General features: G+C 42.9%; 1 protein-coding gene across 2 annotated transcripts; it reads right to left on the bottom strand.

Moving 5' to 3' along the window:
- Window positions 1-1,607: 1,607 nt before the first annotated feature.
- Window positions 1,608-13,538, bottom strand: LOC129853732 (keratin, type I cytoskeletal 9-like). Of its 2 annotated transcripts, none has more exons than XM_055920080.1 (2): window positions 13,402-13,538; window positions 1,608-5,164 (listed from the first exon to the last, which is right to left on the bottom strand). In XM_055920080.1, the coding sequence occupies exon 2, from the start codon at window positions 5,160-5,162 to the stop codon at window positions 3,633-3,635; it is 1,530 nt and encodes a 509-aa protein (XP_055776055.1). In that variant the 5' UTR covers window positions 5,163-5,164; window positions 13,402-13,538; the 3' UTR covers window positions 1,608-3,632. The 2 variants fall into 2 exon arrangements, with proteins under 2 accessions (XP_055776055.1, XP_055776054.1); XM_055920079.1 differs by having other exon boundaries at window positions 1,608-5,169; window positions 13,402-13,537.
- Window positions 13,539-20,909: the final 7,371 nt, after the last annotated feature.

Raw genomic sequence — 20,909 nt, 5'->3', positions numbered from 1 at the left:
GCGTTGGCGCCCCACCTTGGGTTGTGCTGCGGGGAGATCTCCGTGGGCTATACTCGGCCTTGTCTCAGGATAGTAAGTTGGTGGTTGAAGATATCCCTCTAATGGTGTGGGGGCTGTGCTTTGGCAAAGTGGGTGGGGTTATATCCTGCCTGTTTGGGGGTATCGTCGGACGGGGCCACAATGTCTCCCGACCCCTCCTATCTCAGCCTCCAGTATTTATGCTGCAGTAGTTTATGTGTTCAGGGGGCTAGGGTCAGTCTGTTATATCTGGAGTATTTCTCCTGTCTTATCCGGTGTCCTGTGTGAATTTAAGTATGCTCTCGCTTCCTTTTCTCTCGGAGGACCTGAGCCCTAGAACCATGCCTCAACTACCTGGCCTGATGACTCCTTGCTGTCCCCAGTCCACCTGGTCGTGCTGCTGCTCCAGTTTCAACAGTTCTGCCTGCAGCCCTGACCTGTTCACCTAACGTGCTACCTGTCCCAGACCTGCTGTTTTCAACTCTCTAGAGACAGCAGGAGCGGTAGAGATACTCTGAATGATCTGCTATGAAAAGCCAACTAACATTTACTCCTGAGGTGCTGACCTGTTGCAACCTCGACAACCACTGTGATGATTATTATTTGACCCTGCTGGTCATCTATGAACATTTTAACATCTTGGCTATGTTCTGTTATAATCTCCACCAGGCACAGCCAGAAGAGGACTGGCCACCCCTCATAGCCTGGTTCCTCTCTAGGTTTCTTCCTAGGTTCTGGCCTTTCTAGGGAGCTTTTCCTAGCCACCGTGCTTCTACACCTGCATTGCTTGCTGTTTGGGGTTTTAGGCTGGGTTTCTGTACAGCACTTTGTCACATTTGTCAGCTGATGTAAGAAGGGCTTTATAAATACATTTGATTGAAATTTGCTTGAAGAAGGAAAGAAATTCCAAAAAATTACTTTTAACAAGGCACACCAGTTAATTGAAATGCATTCCAGGTGACTACCTCATGAAGCTGATTGAGAGAATGCCAAGAGTGTGCAATACTGTCATCAATGCAAAGGGTAGCTACTTTGAATAATCTCAAATATATTTTGATTTGTTTAACACTTTTTTTGGTTACTACATGATTCCATATGTGTTATTTCATAGTGTTGATGTCTTCACCATTATTCTACAATGTAGAAAGTAGTAATAATAAAGAAAAACCCTGGAATGAGTAGGTGTGTCCAAACGTTTGACTGGTACTGTATGCCAGCACTCTGATGCACAACAATGTTGTGTCCACAGAACAGTCACAACATGATACTTAAGCCAAACCTCACTGAAACATAAACCAGGGCCACATTCAGTAGCCACACATTGTTGAATGTTGCAGATAGAAATTCCATGAATAGAGCCAAAATGATTCCTTGGTCTACATGTCAGAGGCATGTTTGCTCTACATTACATATTACTATTTGAACATTCCAAAAAATATTGTGTCCTGCTGAACACGCCCCAGAGCACAGACCAGTAGGGAAAAAGGTACAAAAAAAACACTTAAGACATGAGTGCTGAAGAAAGCCTTGAATTAGGGCTGTCCTGTCGAGCGTTAAATAGAGTGAAGGCCAGAATGAAAACTGACAGATTATAGAAGAGGAATGGACACAAAACACATGTATCTTTTATCACAGAGGAAGTATTTACATTAACAGAGTATGCACACCCATACATTCAAGGCTCAAGACAATGTAGAAATTGTTTATGACATGATGGTAAACAAGGAGTTTTTCCCCCCCATCGTCTATCCAATATATTCCAAAAGTATTCTAACTCCATTAAAAAAAATCTGTTTACACCCCAACGCATACAGTATTTAGACTTCAATCTAGATACTTCTCTCTATATATCTGGTTAGAACCCACATCTAACATTATAGTTCAACTTATATCATTGTCATATGCTTATCATTTACCTTAATATTACCAGGTACCAAGTTGACTAAGACCATTACTTTAAAGTGGACAGTGTTTGTCTGAATCCGTATTCCTTGACTTGTAGGGCTGCCGCTACAGTGGCCTGGTTCAAAGCCTGGGCCTAGACAACAAGAGCCCTTAGAGTACAATCTACAGTCACTTCCCCACCACAGAGAGGAAAGCAAGACACCAGAAAGGGGAAGGAGGGAAGAAAGGAATGTACAAAAGAGAAGGGCCTTGGAGTCGGAGCAAAGAAAGAAATCAGGTTTACGCAAGTGTCTTTGAGCACATGCAGCTTACTTGACATATAATAACAATACAAAGCAAACTAAATCAATCCACGGAATAGTATCAAACATATTAACCACAACGTTAAAGACACATAACAGATAAAGATGACATCAAGCCCCGATACAGGATGATTGATTCAGATAACCTGACAGCCATCCCTTACATAGGATATCAGCTGGGTGAAAGACAAGGGATGCAAGCACACATCTAAGAAGAGTTTCTGGCAAATGAGTTAGTTTCTAAAGAATCTAAACTCTAGATTCTAAAGAAGCAGCTCCCACTGCTTACGTACCACTGTTTCCCCCCCATTACAGAAGGTTAACATTTCAGTCTTCGGACCTCATCAGAGCATATGACCAAACTGTTAGCCCTTCCATAAATAAGGTGAAGTCAAGCTAGCAATGTTTGTCAAATGGATTCTCTTTTGCCACCGTAGTAAAATGTATACATGCTTATGCAGAATCACAGCCCCCATGTACGAAAGAGGTTACGTTAGAATGGTGTTATTAGTAGTCTTACAAGCAAACACCAGTTAAAATTGTACAGGTATGTGTATTGTATTAAGCTAAAATAAATACAAGCCATAGTCAATAATATAAAGCTCACATTCGTTGTCATGCATACTTGACTGTCATATTCAACAATTCCCCTTCCCCAGCTGATGTTAATATGGATGTTATGTGGTGTTATCATCGTCACAAGAGTCATCTTATCTCAATCAATATCTACACGACAGTCCTATCTGCTTACATTGCGCGCGCACACACACACACACACACACACACACACACACACACACACACACATCTAGTATTTCCAGTTCATGTGATGTAATGGAGTAAATGGCCATTTCCCTTCAGTCTGTCTGCAATATAATACAGCATCTAAGTTCTCGTGGAATCCCTGTTGGTGCTGGGAACAGGGCGTGATCGGGCCAGTCCCTGCTTAACCTTAATCAATATTTATCTTATTTATGAAATATGCTGTATATAATAGTCATGCTGCATGCATGAGGCTGTAGTACTTGGCTACAGCAGGAGCAAATGCAATGCTTTGGGGACAGCAGGGTTGGATTTTAAAAAGTGCCAGCATTTTAGTAACACACAGGCGCATTATTACAGATTCATATAATGCAAGTAACAGTGCATGAGAAACAACAATACAAAACCAGAACAAAAATCGATAGAATTTATCAATGAAAAAAGTCCACTTATTATAGAGTCCTGAGGCGAGAATCAAAGGAGGATGAGAGAAGAAGACAGACTGTCCTTGCATCCCTCCATCCTTACATCCCTCCATCAGCCCCATTCTTGACTCCGACTCACATAGTGTGACAGCAAACAGTGTGTCCTTTCTCCTTCTTCCCTCTATTTCTCTCTCTCTCTGTTTCTTGCTCTCTCTCTGCCTCAGTGCAGTAGTAGCATGTTGCTGTTCAGCAGCAGTAGTGCAGTAGAGGTGAGTACAGTTAGCAGTGCCTGGTATCCTCCTCCTCCCAGTCTCTCCACTCCTCCTCTGGGTCTTCCCCGGGGCGTGTTCTTCTTGTCCTCCTCCTTTTTCTCCAGGTAGTGTTCGGCGTACACCATGTAAAGCTCCACACACCTCCGAGCCTTCATCTGCTCTATCAGCGCTGGGTAGCCAATCTCAGAGATGCTCACTATATTTTCCTCATCATCATCCTCAGGCTCAGCTATGGCTGGGGGGAGGGGCGTGGTTGCAGGAGGGGGGGTTTGAGGGTTAGGGTTCAAGGGTACAGGGGTCACAGGCTTCTCAGTCGCTGATGTACCGTTACTCTCACTGGGACTGCCCTCTGTGGCGGAGCTGTTACTGGGGCCACTGCCTGGTGCTTGGGTGGAACCGGGGTCGGTAGTATTGGTGGAACCTCCAGGAACAGGGGCTGGCTCTTCACTCTTCTCCCCGACTGCAGTGCCTCCTCCACTGGGCTCGATTACCTGAGTGCTGGTGCTGTCCGCAGCTCCCTGTGGCGGTGAGTTCTCCCTGGCTCCTTTTTCCGATCCACCCTTCTCCCCACCTCTCAGCAGGTCAGTCCTCTTCATACAGTTCTTCATGTAGTTATCATAGGACTGTGGAGGCGGGCTGAAGCGGTAGTCCCTGCTGTAGTCATTGTCATCAGTGGATTTGGTGCCGTACTTCCTGTACATGTAGTGGTTATAATAGTACTCCTCCTGGGGGTTGTGAAAGCCGAAGTGAGGCCGGGGAAACCGGCCCAGTCCATAACCCAGAGCCATCCCAGCCACAACCCCAGCCCCGGCCGCCATCGCTGCATTACGCCCAAACCCCCTAGACTGCTGAGAGGGTCCCATCCCCATCCCCTGCACCGAGCGGGAGAACGGGGAGCCACCTGCACCACCATACCCCCCATAGCCATAACTGCCCCCGTAGCCAGGGCTAAGGATCCGGTTGTTGGGGTTTTGGTTCATGTAGCCCCCTCCATAACCGCCACCATAGCCTCCACCATAGCCTCCACCAGCTGGGTATCTGTTTGGATAGCCTCCTGCCGGGTAGCCCCCTGGGTACCCTCCAGCTGGATATCCTCCAGCAGGGTAGCCACCTTGGTTAGGGTACCCCCCTTGGTTAGGGTACCCCCCTTGGTTAGGGTATCCTGCCCTGCCTGGCTGTTGAGGGTACCCCCCTGGTTGCTGTGGATAACCTCCAGGTTGCTGCGGGTACCCTGCTTGGGGGTTCTGCGGGCTCTGGGGCTGGCGAGGGTAGTTCCCTGGCTGGTTATTGGTCCCTTGGTTGGGTCTGCGTTGAGTGTTGGTGCCTCCACGGTTGGAGGTGGAGGAAGGTTTCTTCCCAAAGCCTATGCTGGATTTACCCCCAAAGCCTCCTCCCCCTCTCTTGGCCAGGGAGAGGTGGGCATTGAGCAGCAGGAGAGAAAGGCACAGCACGGCCAGAGGAGAGCTGAGCTTCATCATTACTGCACTGCAGAGACAGAGAGAAGGAGAGAGAGAGAGAGCAATAAGGGGGAGAAGAAGAAAGTTTGAATTTCCATTAGCTAATTTCTGTGGATAACACTCACCGGTTCCCTTTTAAAAGACATTCTTACAGTATAACATTTTTCAGATAACCATATAGGTCAATACTGTATACTCTACATAACTGTAATTTAGAGAATAAAAAATAAGAGTCTGTTTATTCCACCAGTCCAAGTCCCACCAGTTCCATCTGTAGTTAGTAGTTAGAGGAACTGGCCCAACTCAAAATGTTAAGACAAATCATAAACCTACATAGACAATAGGACTGTACATACAACTAGAAAATCATTTTTAAAAGTAAGCTAGAGAATTTGAGAATGGGTTCCCTCATTCGGTCTCTGAGGTGATTAACCAAACTACCAGATACAGTAAACACCAAGCCAACAGGGTGGAAAATCCCCAGAGTGCCCAGTGAATCCTCTGGGTGTAAATAATTTAGAATTAGTCACTTTAGCTCCTCGGTTAATGATAAGAGTAGCGCTGACTGAAGAATGGTGGGGACCTGTGTCACAAGACACGTTAGTTAATTCCATTTCCACCCAAAATGTTATAGAACCAAAAACGCTATAGAAGCCAAAGCCCCTCCCTACTGCCCCACCCACTGCCGAACTTGAGTTAGGCCTGCATCTCAATATTCAGATCCGTCTACATTACATAATAATCATGTAGACCGAGAGCCATATACAGTATTTATTTAAATATATGGCTCTGTGTAGGCCTACTGTATGTAACAATGGACTATCTAGTGTCTAGGCTGGTACTGCATGAATACATAAAACAATGGGAGCCTTGCCCAAAATACAGTCTTAAGCCAGTGGTCAATATAGGGATTTATTTCTCTATTCATTCTGTACCATGTGCGCACATCAATGTTGATGTTATGAAACTGATCTAGACGGTCTGCCTCATACAGCCTTAATTTGCCCATTTCGGTGTGTATGCTAGAATTGACAAAGTAGCGTTAATATTAATGTCTTGAGAAATTCTTTTGAGCATTCATCATAAGTAACCCAGAGTGCCCGATAGCCAATGCTGGCTGTCTAACCGAGAACAAAAATAACATACAGTGCTTTCAGAAAGTATTCATTACCCTTGACGTATTGCACATTTTGTTGTTACAGCCTGAAAATTGAATAAATAGATTCTCACCCATCTATACACAATACCCCATAATGACAAAGTAAAAACATGCTTTTAGACAGCTTTGTAAAATTTATTGAAAATAAAATACAAAAATATATTTTCTCAAGCTATGTTAAGTTTCATGGGGAGCGTAGGTAAACAGCAATCTTTGTGTAGTTCCACTGATTTTCAATGGGATTCAAGTCTGGGCATTGGCTGGGCCAATCAAGGACTTTCAAATTCTTGTTCTGAAGCCATTCCAGCGATGCTTTGGCTGTATGCTTGGGGTCATTGTCCTGTTGGAATGTAAATCTTCGCCCCAGTCTAAGGTCATTTGCACTCTGAAGCAGGTTATCATTAAGGATTTGCCTGTATTTGGCTCCATTCATTGTTCCCTCTATCCTTACTAGTCTCCCAGTCCCTGATGCTGAAAAGCATCCTCATAGCATGATTCTGCCACCACCATGCTTCACGGGAGGAATGTTAGACAGGTGATGAGCTGTGTCTGGGTTTCTCCAGACAGAGCTTTGCATTTAAGCCAAAGAGTTAAATTTTTGTCTTAGCAGACTACATAATCTTTTGCCTTATGCTCTCAGTCTTTCACGTGCCTTTTTGCAAACTAAAAGGTGCACTGTCATGTGCAATTTAACAATTGATATGTGCAAACTATGGCCTAAGGGAACGATGAGCGGATAAGAGGCAAATCGTAATTTCGATGAATGTCTAGAGCGAGTAGTCGATATAACTATTTGTTCAGCACTCTTGAAATGTACAGCGACAGAAATCAGAACATGGGCCGTTCTTACAGTATTCTCCTTGTACACCAAATCAGAACTGTAGCATAAATAACGGGGGCATATAAGCACACAATGAAAGCTTTTACAATATTCAATGATGATATTTCCCTAAAACACAACTTACTACACAACATACACTTAGTATTACTTTCTTAGCTCCAGTATACATATCTTCCTGGCATATTACATAATTTATGCAGCATTATAAACTGGGTGGTTCAAGACCTGAATGCTGATTGGCTGACAGCCGTGGTATATCAGACCGTATACCACGATTATGACAAAACATGTATTTTTACTGCTCTAATTTCGTTGGTAACCAGTTTATAATAGCAAATCAAAATCAAATGTTATTGGTCACATACACATGTTTAGCAGATGTTATTTTGTGTGTAGCGAAATGCTTGTGTTACTAGCTTCAACAGTGCAGCAATATCTAACAAGAAATATCTAACAATTTCACAACAATACACACAAATCTAAAGTAAATATTTGGATGAGCAATGTCGGAGCGGCATAGACTAAAATACAGTAGAATAGAATACAGTATATACACGAGATGAGTAATGCAAAATATGTAAACATTATTAAAGTGACTACTGTTCCATTATTAAAGTGTCCAGTGATTTCAAGTCTATGCATATAGGGCAGCAGCCTCTAAGGTGCTAGTGATGACTATTTAACAGTCTGTTTTTCAGTCTCTCGGTCCCAGCTTTGATGCATCTGTACAGACCTCGCCTTCTGGATGATAGCAGGGTGAACAGGTCGTGGCTTTCTTCAGCCTCCTGAGGTTGCACCTTCTTCGCCACACGGTCTGTGTGGGTGAATCATTTCAGTTTGTCAGTGATGTGTACGCCGAGGAACTTGAAGCTTTCCACCTTCTCCACTGCAGTCCAATCGATGTGGATAGGGGGGTGCTCCCTCTGCTGTTTCCTGAAGTCCACGATCAGCTCCTTTGTTTTGTTGATGTTGAGTGAGAGGTTGGCACCACACTCCCAGGGCCCTCACCTCCTCCCTGTAGGCTGTCTCATCATTGTTGGTAATCAGGCCTACTACTGTTGTGTCGTCTGCAAACTTGATGATTGAGTTGGAGGCGTGCGTGGCCACGCAGTCATGGGTGAACAGGGAGTACAGGAGGGGGCTAAGCACGCAGCCTTGTGGGGCCCCTGTGTTGAGGATCAGCGAAGTGGAGGTGTTGTTTCCTACCTTCACCACCTGGGGGCGGCCCGTCAGGAAGTCCAGTTGCACAGGGCAGGGTTCAGACCCAGGGCACCGAGCATAATGATGAGCTAGCAGGGTACTATGGTGTTAAATACTAAGCTATAGTCAATGGACAGCATTCTTACATAGCATTCTCTTGTCCAGATGGGATAGGGCAGAGTGCAGTGCGATAGCGATTGCATCGTCGGTGGATCTATTGGGGTGGCGAGCAAATTGAAGTGGGTCTAGGGTGTCAGGTAAGGTAGAGGTGGTATGATCCTTAACTAGTCTCTCAAAGCACTTCATGATGACAGAAGTGAGTGCTACAAGGCGATAGTCATTTAGTTCAGTTACCTAAGCTTTCTTGGGTACAGGAACAATGGTGGACATCTTGAAGCATGTGGGGACAGCAGACTGGGATAGGGAGAGATTGAATATGTCTGTAAAAACACTCCACCCAGCTGGTCTGCACATGCTCTGAGGACACGGCTATGGATGCTGTCTGGCCCGGCAGCCTTGCGAGGGTTAACATGCTTAAAATGTCTTACTCACGTCGGCCACGGAGAATGAGAGCCCACAGTCCTTGGTAGCTGGCCCCGTCGGTGGTACTGCGTTATCCTCAAAGCGGGCGAAAAAGGTGTTTAGCTTGTCCAGAAGCAAGACGTCGGTGTCCGCGGCGTGGCTGGTTTTCCATTTGTAGTCATTGATTGTCTGTAGACCCTGCCACATACATCTCGTGTCTGAGCTGTTGAATTGAGACTCCACTTTGTCTCTTTACTGATGTTTTGCCTGTTTGATTGCCTTACAGAGGGAATAACTACACTGTTTGTATTCGGCCATATTCCCAGTCACTTTGCCATGGTTAAATGTGGTGGTTAACACTTTCAGTTTTGAATGAATGCTGCCATCTATCCACGGTTTCTGGTTTGGGTGGGTTTGAATTGTCACAGTGGGTACGACATCTCGTATACATTTCCTGATAAACTCAGTCACCGTATCGGTGTATTTCTCAATATTTTTCTCAGAGGCTACCCAGAACATTTCCCAGTACGCGAGATCAAAACAATCTTGAAGCATGGATTTTAATTGGTCAGACCAGCGTTGAATAGTCCGTAGCATGGGTACTTCCTCTTTGAGTTTCTGCCTATAGGAAGGGAGCAGCAAAATGGAGTCGTGATCAGATTTGCCAAAGGGAGGGCGGGGGAGGGCCTTGTTGGCATTTCTAGTCAAGTAGCAGTGGTCCAATGTTCTCAGAGCGACTGCTACAGTCACTGTGTTTGTAGAACTTCAATTGCGTTTTCCTCAGATTAGCTTTGTTAAAATCCCCGGCTACAATAAATGCGGTCTCAGGATATGTGGTTTCCAGTTTGCATAGAGTCCAGTATAGTTCGAGGGCCGTCGTGGTATTGGCTTGAGGGGGAATATACACGGCTGTGACTGTAACCGAAGAGAATTCCCTTGGGAGGTAATACGGTCGGCATTTGATTGTGAGGTATTCTAGGTCGGGTGAACAAAATGACTTGAGTTTCTGTATGTTATCACAATCACACCATGAGTAGTTAATCATTTAACATACACCCCCACCCTTCTCCTTCCTGGAGAGATCTTTATTCCTGTCTGCGCGATGAACTGAGAAACCAACTGGCTGTACGGACTCATACAGTATATCCCAAGAGCCATGCTTCCGTGAAACAGAATATGTTACAAACCCTGACGTCTCACTGGAAGGAGATCCTAGCCCTTAGCTCGTCTACTTTATTATCCAGAGAATAAATATTAGTGAGTAATTTACTCATAAGCGGTGCCTCCTAAATCGGACTAGGAGTACACTCCGAATACCTCTTCTCCGCCGGCGGTGTTTTGGATCAGCCTCTGGAATCAGTTCAATTGCCGCGGGGGGTACGAACAAAGGATCCAATTCGGGAAAGTCGTATTCCTGGTCGTAATGCTGGTGAGTTACCACCGCTCTGATATCCAAAAAGTTATTTCCGGTTGTATGTAACAACACAAAAACAATTCTGGGCTAATTCTGCTTTGGAGAGAGAAGCACAGCTGCCCTATCTGTTGGTGCCATCTTACCCAATAAGGCACCTCGGGGGGTTGTGATATGTGGCCAAAATACCACAGCTAATGGCTGTGTCCAGGCACTCCGCGTTGCGTCAAGCAGAAGAACAGCACTTAGCCGTGGTATATTGGCCATATACCACACCTCCTCGGGCCTTATTGCTTAAGAATACAATACATATTTTTGGACTCACCATTGTTGTGCTGTGCTCACATGAACGTGGTGGTCCTTCTTGTGGGAAAACTTTGTCATCAAAGTCTGGCATTCTCTGGATTTATGGTTCTTTCAAGACAACTGAGAACTCGGAAAAAAACAAGGTCGAATCATGACATCACAGATCTTCAGGTCTGAGTTTTAGAAAGAGGCCCGAGTTCGCAACTTGGAAATCCGAGTTGGAAGACCGTTCAAAACGTATTGAGATCTCAGATGTCTTGAACGAGGACTGAGATTTCCCAGTTCCGAGTTTCAAGTTGTTTTGAACGTGGCAGAAGTCATGCTGGATTGACAGCATGGCCAATGTATTCAACCTTGTCTGCCCCATGGTATTGAGTGTGAATGCTTATCCTTTTAAGCTTGGAAAAGTGACACTTTCAGACAGATGTTTTAAATCCTTAAACCCAGACCACACACCCTCTCCACCGAATAGCAGGCAGGGGAAGCAAAATAGTGATTGCTTTGTGACGATTGCAGTTAGCCATTGAATCCTTCCAAATCACTCATTGTTGAATTCGCAATTACCGACTTGTTGTGTAATGTTTATGTCCAATGGCGGATGCGCTACGATACATTTTATCTATAATTTCTCTTTATATCACAAGGATTGAAAAGGATTTGCCAGTAGAGTGTCGACGTGAATCAGACTACTTGTCTAGCTTGCTAGCTAAGATTGTGAAAGTATGATGTTGACATGATCAATCCAATCAAAGCTATGGTAGATGTGATTTGACGTCTTTTTATCTGTGGCCAATGACCTTGAATCTTTGCTGGCTGCCCTGACACCACAGAAAGCACTGAGCAAGGCTGAAACACCTGCATTTTGGAGCTACCTCACTCAAGAAAGAGACTATGTCTGTATACGGCTTTATTAACTCAAGTATTGTTTTTGTTTTTTTATTGTTTGCAAACTGATATGTGACACGAATTAATGCCAAAATAACATGCAAACAGGTGGGTCTCAATGACGGGTCACCACTGGCTCTAGGCAGAGTCTGGGTAGTTCCATATTTTTCCATTTCCCAATGGAGACCACTGTGCTCTTTGAAACGTTCAACACTCTAGAAATTGTGTAATACCCTTCCCCAGATATACAGTGCATTCGGAAAGTATTCAGACCCCTTGACTTTTCCACATTTTGTTACATCCTTATAACGAGAAACAAGATTCTCTGGTCTGATGAAACCAAGATTGAAATCTTTGGCCTGAATGCCAAGCGTCACGTCTGGAGGAAACCTGGCATGGGGGTGGCAGCATCATGCTGTGGAGTTGTTTTTCAGCGGCAGGGCCTGTGAGACTAGTCAGGATCAAGGGAAAGATGAACGGAGCAAAGTACCGAGAGATCCTTGATGAAAACCTGCTCCAGAGAGCTCAGGACCTCAGACTGGGGTGAAGGTTCACCTTCCAACAGGACAATGACCCTAAGCATATAGCCAAGACAATGCAGAAGTGGCTTCGGGACAAGTCTCTGAATGTCCTTGAGTGGCCCAGCCAGAGCCCAGACTTGAACCCGATCAAACATCTCTGAAGAGACCTGAAAATAGTTGTGCAGCGACGCTCCCCATCCAACCTGACAGAGTTTGAGAGGATCTGCAGAGAAGAATGGGAGAAACTCCCCAAATATAGGTGTGCCAAGCTTGTAGCGTTATTCCCAAGAAGACTCAGGGCTGTAATCGCTGCCAAAGGTGCTTCAACAAAGTACTGAGTAAAGGGTCTGAATACTTTTTAAAATTTTTGATACATTTGAGAAAAAAAAAATGTTTTTGCTTTGTCATTATGGGATATTGTGCGTAGATTGATGGGGAGGGGGACAATTTAATATCTTTTAGAATAGGGCTGTAATGTAACAACATTTGGAAAAATATGCCTCATCACAATTATATCTTGGAGATCTACGGACAGTTCCTTGGACTTAATGGTATAGTTTCTGCTCTGACATGCACTGTCAACTTTGGGACCCGATATAGACAGGAGTGTTTCTTTCTAAATCATGTCCAAACAATTGAATTGGCCACAGGTGGATTCTAATCAAATTGTAGTGACATCTCAAGGATGATCAAAGGAAATTGGATGCAACTGAACTAAATTTGGAGTGTCATAGCAAAAGGGTGAGAATACTTATGAAAATAAGATATTCTGTATTTAATTTTCAATAAATTTACAGCCATTTCTAAAAACACGTTTTCACTTTGTAATTATGGTATATTGTGTGTAGATGGGTGAGAAAAAAGTAAATTGAGTCCATTTTGAATGCAGGCTGTAACAGCCAAAGTCAAGGGGTATGAGTACTTTCTGAAGGCACTAATCGCTTGAATCGTTTCAAAATGGCGCTACAATGTGACAGTCACGCCACCTGGTCACATAACCTATTCTAACATACTACACACATTATTCTAATCTTTACATAGCATTTGTGTATGCGATCCACAGATTCTACAAATAACGAATTTACGACGTTGTTTGGCTACATTTATGTAAGGCGCGTGCGCCCTACAATTTGGTGATGTTTTTCTCTGCAAAGGAACGTATTAAAGCTCACCCCGAAATTCAGCGCGGTACCGAGTTTTATCATTGCGAAGAATATTTAAAACGTCAGTGTTTTCTACCCTTAATAGGCTATAAAGGCTAAAAAAAAGTCCGGTCATCTATTTCGGAAACGTCGGCACCTGCTACGTTCTATCAAATCAGACAAGCACAGTTCGAAAGCCAAACCTTCCCTATTTCATTATATTTTAAAACTACACATGTTCTAAAAGAAATAGCCTAAAATGTAGCACCTTACCGTTATTAATGTGCCAATGCGACGTTGGTGACGCTTGTTTTGTCTGTTAGGTTGCCGCCGCCCTTTCTTGGATAGCAGTAGTTGAATAGGCCTACAGCGACTATTATTCTACCAGCAGCACAAACGATAACGTCACGTTGGTATGGCAATGAGGAAACCTTCTAAATAAAAGCTCGCATTTTAAAACATTGCATTCAAAAGATATTGCATTTTAATCAATGGCCATCTCTATTGTGACAACAAGAAAATGCAATGAGTAATTTATGAAAACAAATAAAAAATATTCTTAAAAAAAAAATACTATACCAATAACGAAAAAATACAATGTTGTCACTGGTATGTTGAGAATATTGGGTAGTATATATAACTTTTCTACATGTCTAAACTAAAGTGGGGTGGAAAATATCTGCCTGTTGCTGACTTTTCACTCCGTTCCCTCCATGACCCCCAATGCAATACACTGTAATGGACTGTACATGGGATACATATTGGCTTGTAGAGAGAACATGTCTACCTATCTCAGCTAAAGTGAGGTGGGGTCTCTATAGGGTCTCTCAATAGGGTCTCTACTAACCCAGTATATTACATTGGGTGCTCTATTTCAAGAGATAAGGCTGTTAAAATATTAATGTTTCAAGAAAGGATTGCATAAATTTGGCCCCGTGAAGCGGTTTTGTGCGCTGACTGAATGGAAGCTGATAATTATTTGTTTTTTCTCTGCTGGTCTCAGGAAGAAATTAGGAGTCCTAACTGTCCGAAACCGAGTCAAGACCGAGTACAAATGTATCAGACACACCTATACAAGACCTAGACACTCAACATGTGGTCCCGAGAGCGGACTCTACAACACTGAATAAAATGTTGCCCTCTTGCTAAATTGATGACTAAAGCCACAGCGAAACAGTGCAAAAAGGCTGGCTGTCAGGTCAACTGGTTTTAATAATAGCCTACACAATAGCTTTCAACATACCAGTTTAAACCTTCAAAATAAATGCTAGTATCAATAATACAATATAAAAAATAAAATACGTCAAATTATCCCTTTATTTTTTTCAGAGGTTGTTGCAATGCTGGGAAAAACCGTTTCACTGCACTAGAGTGCAAAAAATATTGATTATCCCAAAATTTAGCATGTTTTTGCAGGGGTTACTCTTAATTTAGACAAAAAATCTGCGATCCTCCTGCCATCATAATATCCTGCTGCTAGGAGAACGGTACATTTTACAGCGTGTCCTGCTTTTAATGATCCAGGCAGGGGGAGAGTTTCCATTGACACGCTTACCAGAAGTTACCAACATGGACGCAAATATAACTTGGAGCCAGCAAGTGATGTCAATTTCGGGATGAAATGAAATTTATTAAGAGACCAATATTCAGCTTGCCATCATAGTTTTCCATTTTTGTATTTATAACATAATTGTCTACAACTATCCAGTGAATCCTTATCCTATCCTTTTTGGCACTGTCTCTATTCCTGCTTTCTCTCTAGCTGCACGCACACACACACACACACACACACGCACACGCACACGCACGCACACACACACGCACACACACACACACACACACACACACACACACACGCTACTTGGGGAGCTGCAATTGCTTCCTGCCAAAGATTGCTCCCTGACTGACTCACCTCACTTCAGGGTTTAGATATACTGTACAGCATACCAGTCAGTCAAGACAATATTGTCATTGCAGATTTGATTCTATGAAGTAGAGATCAGTGCTAGATGTATCTCCTCTAAGCATGTATTCAATCAACAAACGCAGACTGGGTGATTGAAAGGAAACTGCAAGATCTTTTTCATGTTAAGTCCCATGTTCCAACAATAAAAAACAATATGATAAAATGTATAATAAACTATTTTATTGACCATCTCTTTACTTTTTATTGACTTTATTTCACTACACAAATCTATTCAGGTCCTATCTGGTTCTGGTTCTGATCTCGTGAGCAGAATGTAAGCTCGCGAGATCAGGATGGTTCGTACGAGGCTATAGTCAGACAGGATGGAAAGTGGAAATGTGATAGGCTAAGCAATATCTGCACTTTACTGTAGGCTAAGTGCCAATCAGTTTATGCTATCATGCCAACTCCTTGTCAATCATTGTCATGCCAAGGTCCACCTATCAAAATCCATGGTGTGCCATCAATGGTGAGTAACACTCATCCAGTGATTGCCATATGGTGTAATGTGGTCAATTCTACAAACCTGTGTGGTTAGAAACATTATTTATGATTATTTATCTGTTGGGTGGTAGGAACATTCCACTGCTCTTAGGTCAGTTGAGTAGCTTAAGCCAGGTATTCCCAAACTGGGGTACGGGCACAATGCCGTCAAGGTTACTTCAAATACAAATGTGATTCACATTTTTTCTAATTATAATAATAAAAATACAAATAAATGGTTTTGAAACTTTTTTTTTTCTTTTCACATTTTCAAACAGTCCATTTATATTTTTCAATGAGGCTATACATTTGGGCAAGTTTTTTCTCTCGCCTGAGTAGCCTCGTTTCACTGCCAAAAAATGTATTAAACCATCTAGTGTTCAGCGAAATAACAACACATTGTCAAATACAGGTAGCCTAGTCAAATAATTAACATCCAATCACATTAACCGTTACTCTCTTGCGGGAATTCCACTAACGGTCCGTATGTAGCCAAACGTAACTGCTGCTCATGTTGGAATCTGTACTGATGGCGCAAAAGCTATGACAGGGAGACATAGTGGAGTGGTAATGCGTGTGCTAGCAGTTGCTCCCGATGCCACTTGGGTACACTGCAGCATCCACCGAGAGGCTCTTGCTGCCAAGGAAGACAGCTTGAAAGACGTTTTGGACACTACAGTGAAAATGGTTAACTTTGTTAAAGCAAGGCCCCTGAACTCTCTTGTATTTTCTGCACTATGCAATGATATGGGCAGCGACTATGTAACGCTTTTACAACATACAGAAGTGCGCTGGTTATCAAGGGGCAAAGTATTGACACATTTTTTGAATTGAGAGACGAGCTTAATGTTTCTTTACTGACCATCATTTTCACTTGTCTGACCACTTGCATGATGATGAGTTTCTCACACGACTGGCCTATCTGGGTGATGTTTTTTCTCGCCTGAATGATCTGAATCTAGGATTACAGGGACTCTCCGCAACTATATTCAATGTGTGGGACAAATTGAGGCTATGATTAAGAAGTTGGAGCTCTTCTCTGTCTGCATTAACAAGGACAACACACAGGTCTTTCCATCATTGTATGATTTTTTGTGTGCAAATGAACTCAAGCTTACGGACAATGACAAATGTGATATAGCGAAGCACCTGAGTGAGTTGGGTGCGCAATTACGCAGGTACTTTCCTGAAACAGAAGACACAAACAACTGGATTTGTTATCCCTTTCATGCATTGCCTCCAGTCCACTTATCAATATCTGAAGAAGAGAGCCTCATTGAAATTGTAACAAGCGGTTCTGTGAAAATTTAATTTAATCAGAAGTCACTGCCAGATTTCTGGATTGGGCTGAGCTCAGAGTATCCTGCCTTGGTAAATCGCTGCTGTTAAGACACTGATGCCCTTTGCAACCATGTACCTATGTGAGAGTGGATTCTCGGCCCTCACTAGCATGAAAACTAAATACATGCACAAACTGTGTGTGGAAAATTATTTAAGACTGAGACTCTCTCCAATACAACCCAACATTGCAGAGTTATGTGCATCCTTTCAAGCGTTCTCATTAACCTGTTGTGAGTTATTCACAATGTTCAATGAACAAATAAGGTTTTATATGTAAGATGGTTAAACAAAGAGCAACATTATTGATTATTATTATATTATTATTTGTGCCCTAGTCCTATAAGAGCTCTTTGTCACTTCCCACGAGTATAAGAGCTCATTGTCACTTCCCACGAGTCCGGTTGTGATAAAAACTCACACTCATTCTTATGTTTAATATATGTATTGTATAGTGTGTGTGTGGCAGGCTTACAATGATGGCAAAAAAAACACATTTGAGAGTGCGCTGACCCTGGTGCTAGAGGGGGTACGCAGCTGGAGGTTGAATGTTTGAAGGGGTACGGGACTATAAAAAGTTTGGGAACCACTGGCCTAAGCATTAAAATAGATCTTCTGAAGTGTCACACACTTGACACGTAGGTTATGTCCCAAATGGCACCCTATTCCCTATATATGTCCCAAATGGCACCCTATTCCCTATATATGTCCCAAATGGCACCCTATTGCCTATATAGTACACTACTTTTGACCACCCCTGTTATGCACTATATAGTGAATAGTGTAACTAAGCCTCAATACCTCTCTATGCTGGTCTCATTTAGAAATGCAAAACCCCCACGTTGCTCTAGTAATACAGGTAATGGCGCTCTCTGCTGCCTCTAGTCAGAAATGCATTGTTTTATACCATCATCCGGTCCCAATTAACTTCCTACCTGTCTCCCTTGAACCTTACCATTTTAATGTTTGCAGATCTGTACGTGGAAACAATATGGTGGAAGATCCTCCACTACACTACATCTGCCAACCCGGACAGATCTGCAAGCATGAAAAGGTTAGGACCTAGGGGACGGGATAGGGAGCAAATTGGGACTGTACCTATGATGTCTCTACAAAAATATTAAAACATTTAAAGTGTTGGTCCCATGTTTCATGAGCTGAAATAAAAGATCCCAGAAATGTTCTATATGCACAAAAATCTTATTTCTCTCAAATGTACTCTTTGCAAATGTATCCACAGGTGTTGCACTGTATCATGTATTGATATTATTCATATGACATTATAGACATTACAAGACAGTGAGGCTGTGTGGAGTTTGTCCTTTCTGAATGATTGTCTGCACCTTTTGTCATAATAGAACCCCTGTCCTCTTCAAACTGGCTTTTATCTTCATAGTTTACTAGCTTATTTCATTCGGCACAACTCATATGTGTTGCTACTATTAGCTAGCACTGCGCTAACTCTGAACATTATGGCTATGCTATGACCATGCATGAGTGCATTTGTGACTGATTGAAGTATATCAGGGATGGCCATCCCTCCTGAAGAGCTACTGGGCATGCAGGCTTTTGATCCAGCCCAGCTCCAGCATACCTGATTTAGGTAGTCAAGGTTCTGATTATCAGCCAATGAGTAGAATCAGATGTATGTAAGAACAAAAACTTGCAAAACCAGTAGTTGTCCGGGAGGGTTTGACATCGCTGAAGTAGAGGTTACCCCAAACCACAGATCTAAGAAGAGCATACCCTCCCCTACCAATAGCCATTTGGGGGATGAAAACATATCTGACAGCGTATCAGTCGTTATGGACAACCCCAGCCTCCTCCTTTGGGGGTTATCCTTGAGTCAGACATTCTTCCTCTCATTTTAACCCTCCAGTCCACTAAGCTCCGTAATGGAGGTCAGAAGACACTTTCAACATCATACATCATTGCTGTCAGACATGTACAGTATTTAACTTACATTGAAACAATACATCATTCTACTGTCAAATGACTGCTTGGGAGATAAAGTTCACAATTTACAGCATTAAATTCATAAAAACCCTTTACACTTGAGTACTGTATCTTTATTTCTGGCAACAACCATTTGCTACTACGGTCTACGGATATCTGGCACAGCCACAGACCATCTAGGAGGTTTACATACATAAAGCTTCAACATCTATCATATGTGTGAGGGTTGAGGTCTCCCATGGATTTGGGTGCAAACTACCTCCAGACAATTCATACACCAATCCTATGCTTTTAAAACCGTGACAAGCAGTGTGTGTGGAAAGGGGGGAAAATTGAAACCTAGCTCAAGAAACCAAAAGAATATGCTCTAGTTCTATCCTAGTACCATTCTTTATCAGTAATGGACAAGGCAATATATACTGAACAAAATGATAAACGCAATATGAAACAATTTCAACAATTTTACTGAGTTACAGTTCATATAAGGAAATCAATCAATTGAAATAAATGACTATGACTATGCCCTCCCAGGCCCACCCACAAAAGGGCTTTATTACAGACAGCAATACTGCTCAGTTTCATCAGCTATCCGGGTGGCTGGTCTCAGATGATCCTGCAGTTGAATAACCCGGATGTGGAGGTCTTGGGCTGGCGTGGTTACACATGGTCTGCGGTTGTGAAGCCGGTTGGACGTACTACCCAATTCTCTCAAATGATAGAGGCGACTTATGGTAGAGAAATGAACATTACATTCTCTGGCAACAACTCTGATGGAGATTCCTGCAGTCAGCATACCCATTGCACACTCCCTCAAAACTTGAGTCATCTGTGGAATTGTGGTGTGTGACAAAACTGCACATTTTAGAGGCCTTTTGTCCCCAGCATAATATTCTTGATAATGCATCAACCTGACAGGTGTGGCATATCTTGGCAAAGGAGAAATACTCACTAACAGGGATGTAAACAAAATTGTACACCAAATTGTATACGCTTTTTGAGTGTATGGAACATTTCTGAGATTTTATTTCAGCTCATGTTGTGTTTATATTTTTGTTTATTATAGTTCATGTTACCCAACTCCACACCAAACTCTAAGCCCACTTGTTGATCTGAAAGGTATGCCATTAGCAATATGGTTCTGGTTTCCACTATACTGCTTGTACCAACAAGGGTTTAGGGGTAGGAGTTAGTAATTGGTATTAGGCATGTGAGTGAAAGGGCAATTACACAGGAGTTTAAATGAATCTAAGTATGTGTCCCAAATCCCTCCCCCAACTTCCTAATCTCCTTGCCTCCATGGTCACTGATCCAAAATAACCACAAAAAAAGGTAACAGTATAAGCAATAATATGATGAATTCCTTTCACCCATCTATCAACATGAAGGGAGCCAAAAGGAACAAGGCAGGGGAATTTGAACACAATGTAAATCGCTTCCAGTAGTCAGTGGGGAACAGGCAGAGGAGACATTCCACAGAGAGTAGAGGTAACAAAGCACCTTTTTACAGATCTGGCTGTACATTAATTTGCATAACAATCCTTAAACCAAGTAGAAAAATAAAGGATGGAAAGGAGAATCCCTGGTCTCATAGTCCTCTCTACCCACCGTTGAATTAATCACAGATCTAAAGAGGATTGGTCAAAGCAGAAGGGTGGACATCTTGGTTTCGCTTATACACTCACCTACAGATCAGTGATTGGGAGAGGAAGATGCACTATGAAGCCCATTCTATTCCATTCAGAAAGGGTGAACGGTCAGCCACTGACTAATCAGTGAAGTAATGCAATTTGCTTGGAGGGGTTTATAAAGTGAATCCTCTAACTCAGGGTTTCCCCAAACTCGGTCCAAATAATCAAAGCTTGATGAGTTGGTTATTTGAATCAGCTGTGTAGCGCTAGGGCAAAAACCCAAAACAAGCACCCAGCGGTGGCCCAAGGACCAAGTTTCGGAACCCTGCCCTAACTTGACGCTGAAAGAGGTTTTCCTCGAGGCTAAGGCAACACCAAACGCACACACTCTGATACACGCACACTGAAAT

The sequence above is a fragment of the Salvelinus fontinalis genome, chromosome 4 (assembly GCF_029448725.1).
Source record: "Salvelinus fontinalis isolate EN_2023a chromosome 4, ASM2944872v1, whole genome shotgun sequence".
NCBI classification, from domain to species: Eukaryota; Metazoa; Chordata; class Actinopteri; order Salmoniformes; family Salmonidae; genus Salvelinus; species Salvelinus fontinalis.
This window is presented reverse-complemented; position numbering and strand designations above follow the sequence as displayed.